This window comes from Colias eurytheme, chromosome 15 (genome assembly GCF_061535395.1).
Source record: "Colias eurytheme isolate Ceu_HAF_F1 chromosome 15, ilColEury1 Martin Lab GWU primary, whole genome shotgun sequence".
Classification (NCBI taxonomy): Eukaryota; Metazoa; Arthropoda; class Insecta; order Lepidoptera; family Pieridae; genus Colias; species Colias eurytheme.
This window is the reverse complement of record NC_142994.1, coordinates 5,625,759-5,632,959: the sequence shown is the minus strand read 5'-3', so window position 1 is coordinate 5,632,959 and position 7,201 is coordinate 5,625,759. Positions and strand designations below refer to the sequence as shown.

The 7,201-nt window shown below is 30.1% G+C and overlaps 1 protein-coding gene across 1 annotated transcript; it reads right to left on the bottom strand.

Annotated features, from left to right (window-relative positions):
• Positions 1–1,130: 1,130 nt before the first annotated feature.
• LOC149902309 (cytochrome P450 4d2-like) lies at positions 1,131–6,114 on the bottom strand. The gene is made up of 10 exons (XM_090109876.1): positions 5,919–6,114; positions 5,146–5,255; positions 4,438–4,531; positions 3,567–3,755; positions 3,320–3,389; positions 3,108–3,234; positions 2,700–2,909; positions 2,295–2,538; positions 1,994–2,161; positions 1,131–1,824 (listed from the first exon to the last, which is right to left on the bottom strand). Exons 1-10 carry the CDS (start codon positions 6,073–6,075, stop codon positions 1,661–1,663), a joined length of 1,533 nt encoding a protein of 510 aa, XP_089966002.1. The 5' UTR covers positions 6,076–6,114; the 3' UTR covers positions 1,131–1,660.
• Positions 6,115–7,201: the final 1,087 nt, after the last annotated feature.

Below are 7,201 nucleotides of genomic sequence, written 5' to 3'. Positions count from 1 at the left end.
TCGATATACAATCAAAAATTTTCTACTCTTGACATATTTAACAGCCCTCGCAATCGTTTTAAAACCAATGTAATTAAAATATTATCTAACGTACCTAACACATTTTAATCATGCACACACACACACACATATACACACAAACATACCCAAACGCACGCACGCACTTACCCACACACACAACTCACCACTCTTTAATAAGTTACTGTTTTAAATAAATATGTAATTGATAATAATTGTAAAACTCGTAATTGGCGTATTGTATCATAGATATAAGTAGAGTAAGTCAAACTGTAAGCTGTGTAGTTTTCAAAATAAATAAATATGTATACGGTTGAATAGAGAAATCTAAGAGAGAAATATACTCATTTCTTGAAGTGAAAATAAACGATAATTCAAATAATGTAGAGTTAAATGTTGAATATGCCAATACTATAACAAAAAGCAATTTCAATGAATCATTTGTATTATAATCGCATTGGATTTTTATCAAAGGTGTCTTAAAAAGTCTAGTCTCTAGAAAGTAATCTATCATAATCGAGCTATTAAATATTTGTATATTAAAGTTACATAAAAATGAATTCCTTCCATATAAGATACTAGCAGTTTGGCCCGACTTCACCCGTGTTTACGTTTACGTTTTTTCTGCATAATAACCATCCTCGTACTTGAAGGAATATTATAAAAAAAGAATTAACGAAATCGGTTTAGCTGTTCTCGAGTGAATGCGCTTGGCGCTAACCAAAACATTTTGCGATTCATTTTTATAGTTTCTGTGATCTGTGATTTTTATATTATAGATAACTAGCTTTCCGCCCGCGGCTTCGCCCGCGTTTTCAGAGAAAAACCCGTTCCCGTAGGATTTCCGAGATAAAACCTAACCTATGTCCTTTCTCGGGTATCAAAATATATCTATAACAAATTTCATGCAAATTGGTTCAGTAGTTCAGGCGTGATTGAGTAACAGACAGACAGACAGAGTTACTTTCGCATTTATAATATTAGTATGGACTATAATGAAGCTTGTAAAGCTGCAGAGGAAGAAACAGGTAAAATTGTAAAATGATAGAATAAAATACCGAAACAATTAAATGTAAGTAATTATTTATTTTCTTAAACATAATATTCTCTATCATAGCCACAATTTTAAAAATTGTTCACACAAATAATTTATTAAGCTAATAACTCTTATTGAATCTAAGCACAAGCCTTGTGATTTTATATACCTTTAATAAAATATAAATAAATTTCACTGTTCTAATTCTGGTATTTTATCTAAATACCAAATTATTTTCTAAAGCGATCATATCTTAGAAATTATGACATTTTTTTATTCACATTAAGATAATTAGTTGTAGAGGTACAAATAAATCGCAATATACATATAAACATAACAATTGTAATAAACTAAATTACTATAACATAATTAGTAATCATACATACACGATATGTACATTAAAATGACCTTCGTCTATGACCTATGTTAATCTATACATTTTAGCCGGCAAAAAATCTTTGTTTACTGGCTATAATTCTTATTACTTTTATGTAATATGGCTTCTTGCATTAAAAGGATTGTAAAATTATTAGAAAATACTACAATCCTGAGATTATGATTGATTCATCATTAATAATTTAATATGCTAAATTTCAAAGCTCTAATTTAATATTCTCGTTTCCTCAATTTTAAGTGTAGACCATTTTTCGATTCTGTGAGTATTCTGTATACGAATTGTGGTTCTGAGCCCGGCTCTCCCAGACTGAGTTCGTACCTCCGGACAATGTTTGATATAGTTGTTTTCATTACGGACCACGCGTACCGGAAACCTTTAAAACAATATTAATATTTTATTATCCGTGTACCAAGAATGAATATTACTTGACATCTGAAATTTAATGAATATTTTATCTTTGTTGTTTAGAAATGGCAAATGTTGTATTAATGTACAAAATTTTCTTATTCATTGGCAAGGGTATGTTAGTATTAGATACTTACCGATACAATTTCTAGGTCCAGCGCTGAATGGCACAAAGGCGTGGTTGTGCATCGGACTGAAGAATCTGTCTGGATTGTATTTCTCTGGCTCTACGAATGTCTTCGGATCTTGATATATCGCCTCGTAAAATACTAAAACAGTAGTATCAGCGGGTACGACTCTTCCATCTGCAAGAAATTATTTCAATTAGATATAGAAGAATCTATATATTTCACGTGTGAGGACGAAATATAATAAAATTCTTGAATTACATTATTTAATATGATTTTGATTTCTCGAAATTGCGAATCTTGTCCTTACCTTTGAATTTCAAGTCGTTTTTCAGTTGCCTTCCAATCTTAGTCACTGTTGGAATAACTCGGATGCTCTCTTTAATTACAGCTTCTAGATATTTCATTTCAGTTAGCTCATGATTTGATGGTTTCTTGAAAATATCCTTTTGGTAAATAGACTTCTGTTCTTCTAGGACTCTCTTTTGTACTTCAGGATACTTGGCCAGGCAGTACAGTGTATGTGCCATTGTCAGGGTAGTCGTATAATGGCCCTGGGAAAGAAAAAAAAAATGTAAGGTTAAAACATGCTCGTTTTAAACTTCTTAATAGAAATTAAAGTTGCAAATAAAATCTATATTAATATTGTATATTGCATTAATTCTGTGTTTATGTGACATAAATTTTACTTTAGAATAGTTTAAATGATACTTACAGTCCAGCAAACGAGAGTAATTTCTTCGTTGATCATGTCTTCTGGGATGGGTTCACCATTTAAGAATTTGCTCAATAGGAATTTGTCCAACATACACATATCGTCAACTTTACTTTCTATCATCTCTTCCAAATCTACATCGACGTTCTTGTTATTGTTCTTTGTATCTTCTATGATTTGCGTAAGCTTCTTTTTTCTTTGCGCGATAATCTACAAAAAGCATTTCTAAATAAATACATATTGAACATTGGAAATCATAATAGTCATATCAAAAATGAAGTAAGCCTTCCCAATATATCTAAATTGTGCCAGATTTCCCATACGGTCTTCCGCATGTTTTGACTTACATTTGTAATTAGGAGGATAATGGCAAAACGTTTAAAAATTAACATAAAGTTGTATACTTACATCTGTACTCGTGCTTCGGATTGTGCTAATCGTGTCCATCATATCTTTGTAGAATGGTGTCAACATGAACAGGTACTTTATATTCCTCCAATACGAGAAATAGTTTTGCGTGATTATATTGATAACCCTAATAACAAAATTTACGATTAGTAGGTACCATTGATTTTAATTCAAAGAAACAAAACAGACAGAAACAGTGGTATATAACTTACTTTTCACTTGCTTTCAAATAGGGATGATCCAAATCATTCAGAAGGTTATACTCTACACCCATTACGGAACCTATAACAAAAGATACATATTTAAATTAAAGCTTTACAGTCTCTACATTGTACATATCTAAATATCACGCATATCTACAATTTTACTTAAATTGTTTCAAAAGCGATTGAGTGTGAAGGATAATCTAATAAGCTTATATAATTTGAATTCCAGATAACCGATAAAGAGTTTACTCACTGCACAAAATATCGAACATGTAGGGTCTCAGATAGCGATAGATGTTAATGTCACCACCGCCAGCTGACTGCGCATCCAGGAGCTCGATCAGAAGATCACAGTGTTTGTTTACGTGCTCCACCCTCTTCTCCAGGGTCTTAAAGTGGAAGCTTGGAGCCATCATCTTGCGTGTTGTCTTCCATCGTTCACCTTAAACAAAATATTTACTTATAGCTTTTCGGTGCTTCTCAAACCGTTTGATCTCCGCTGCTAATAGTGTTATTTTGTTAGCAGAACAGATTGCAGCGTATTGATCAATTTGAATTATGAAGGGATTTATGCTATTAATCAATCATTAATGATTTATTCAATTATCAACTGATTATGATCTTTCGGATTATAATATATAACTGTTATCTGAGGTAGAAAAGATAAAATTTTCTCGCTTGTCTGCTATACTACTACAAAAGCATTCTTAGTTACAAAGAAAGATAATGCAAGTTTGTTAGTACTTCGTGCATATTATGTAAATTGAATAATAATCCACCAATTTTAGAGGTTTGTATTATTCATTTTAAGTGTGCCGTTATAATAAAACACAACAAGCTAGTCGAATTTGCTTCTGTGGCAGCTCTGACTACAGTCAGATTCAGTGACCGCATATTGTAAACTGTTTTAGCAAAGTGCTGGCGTCTGTCTCTATTAATCGTATTACATACACTCTCGTAAATACATCTCTAATTTCTATATTGTCTGTTTTATATAATATTTCCATTGAATTAAGCATTATTTTATTTTTGAATCCTTATAGAACTCTAAAATTATACAAATAATTTTTGTAAATGTTTATAGATCAAATATGTAAGTTGTGAAAATAGATCAATCAAAATACCTTCAGACGTAGACACAGAATTGCCGAAGAAGGGCTTAAAAGCTGTATTCCTTTCAATTTGCTTTCCAAGTTCAGTCGGATGGTTCAAAATAATCTGCAAAAACATACTAACATGTAAAATATGGCTTTGAGAGTATGGAATTATAGAATATAGATATTCAAATTATGAATAAAATACATTTTATTCTTTTTAACGCACAAAGTTTCATGCTTTTGTTAGTACATCCATGGTACCTACATCAATTAATTATTTGATAAGTTTCATCAATTCAATTGATGTAGTGTTTGCAATCTACAGTGTGTTATTTTTTCCATAGTACTTCACACGACAATCATTAGACTTTATTAATAGATATTATAGTAATCTTTTAATCATGGCTAATTTTGATATACTTAATCCATGTAATAAAAATCTTAGTCTGTTGTCAATGTAATCTCATTTGTAACGGACGATTGAAAATTCATATGATTAAATGTGAATAGTGGAACAAGATAAGGGAGGATTAATTAATTGAAAATTACGTACCATTAAATATTCAAAACATGGAAAATCTGAGTAAATTATTGATGAAAAGATTTACCATATTTATATTTCTAAGTTAATTGCTAACAAATATACCTAATACATAGCAGTAGGTTTCAAAGCTCTATGTCAAAGACTTTCATATATTTTTCGATTTATGTGAATAAATGATGAATAATAATTACCGCAACATCATCAGGATTGGAAAGGAAGACCCACTCTTCAGGTCCAACTGTCATGCGAAAGTTATTCATGCCATGCTTCTTCCATAATGCCATGACTTTATACGAAGCTTCTGCAAATTGAATTAAATTTTAAAGAATAAGCAAGAGATTATTTATCTATTATTTAATTTTGTTTATTACTTGCACTGTGCACAATTCAATCTCAAGGATTGATGTGTTATCGTCTAGCTTTCTTGAGAAAAATCATGTTTCAATTAATTTACCGAACGTATGTACTTTATCACAAGATCTATATTATTATAATTGGGAATAATAAATATCCTTCTCCAAAAGTAACAAATAATAAATTAATTGTATCTAATTTTTTAATAAATTAATAATAGTTAAAATTAATAAAATTTAACAGTAACAAATAATTTCTAACGTTAAGGTTAACGTTATTATTTGAATATAGATATTTTCTATTAAATAATTTCAAAAGTGTCTATAAACGTGTTTCTTCAAATGATTAACTATGTATTTGAACATTTCTTTTAAGAAAAATAATTATTGATTTAATGACTGCTTAAAGGTATATTTTTAATTAAATATCAGTATGAATTATTATTCTTACAGTTAAAAGTTGTCGCACATATTCAATAGAGGAAATTATTTTATGTAATTTTAACAATACCGAGAAGCGTTAAATTTAATCATAGATTAACAGATTAATAATTTATGTCTTATGAAATTTTAATACTGATTTATTAAATTAAAAATTAAGTAAAATTTACCATCCGCGTCAAATCCTAACTGCAAACCGTTCCCTACAAAAGGCAGGGGATAGTCTCCGGGATACTGATTAAGCAATTTCCAGGTTCGACTCCGTCGCCGCACAACCTCGTGCACGCACAACAAAGCGGCCGCAAGCAACAGCAGTACGAAAAACATTTTGTTTTTGTTTTAATTCCGACACACACTACTACTTCGGATGCGTTTCGCAGATGAATTGAGGTTTACATTAAAGTGTCATTAATTTATACTTTGCGCTATCATGCCGGTCGCGGTGATATGACGCACCCGGTAAAGTGAGACGGCGGCGGCGTGATTTCGTACAGAACTTGCTTATCCTTTGCCTTCACTTTATTAGGGTTTTACCGCGATGCACATGCTTTGCGTCTTCATTTTTGGAAATCATGCGCCTAATTTTTACTTCCGAAGAAGATGCTCTTATAAGATTTTTTACTTGTGTCATGTGTGGTTGTTACTTTATATCCGCGTTTTTTTGAAAAAAATAATTATTTCATTGCTTGATTGGTTTTGGTCTTCTAATACATATCTAATGTTTCAAAATTAAATTTTTATTCGATTTGAGTAAAAAAATATTGGCATTGTCCTTAATGACTTATTTGATATTAATTCATAACTAACATTAATATATTGACTATTAATTTATACACGTTATATGAGCAAAAGCAATTTATTGCAATAAAGATTAAATTTGTTAAATGGGTCTATAACTGTGTTCAAATTGGAATTGATTTAAGGCTGTTTAAATTTTAATTGTACTAACTATAACGAGACATGATCAATGAAACCGAAAGCTGTTCAAATAGCTTAGTTTTAGTTTCTAATTTTTAATACCTATTCCATTTTACTATGTAGTGTAATCTCTTTCATATTTTATATTAAAATACGACTATAATAAACTTAGTTAATTAACTCCATTTTCATTTCTTACAATTGAATTGTATCCTTTGTCTTTAATACAAAACATTTTATGAAACTCAGAACGTCGACAGAAATAGTAGCGAGACTCGAGAGACGTCTTGTTCTATAAAATCAATAATAAAATAATTCACCTATTTTCTCAGTATAATTATAACAAAATTGCTTCAGCGTAAAGCTCTGTTGAAGCTATATTATATTTTTTTATATAAGAAATTGATGACATAATTGGTTATTCACATTACAATTTCAATAGAAATAATTTTGAAGCAAATTGAAAATATTTATATTATTACATGATAACAAATACGGAATCATTAAACCTATACAATCACTTTTTATTAAAGGA

Bases quoted from the DNA above. Each gene is read 5' to 3' on its own strand.
- LOC149902309 (XM_090109876.1), bottom strand. From the start codon at position 6,075: ATGTTTTTCGTACTGCTGTTGCTTGCGGCCGCTTTGTTGTGCGTGCAC. The intron at 3,756-4,437 runs GTATTTTGATTG...ATTTTGTTTAAG, and splicing joins TTCTGTGTCTACGTCTGAAG to GTGAACGATGGAAGACAACA. The intron at 2,910-3,107 runs GTAAGTATACAA...TGCTTTTTGTAG, and splicing joins TCCGAAGCACGAGTACAGAT to ATTATCGCGCAAAGAAAAAA.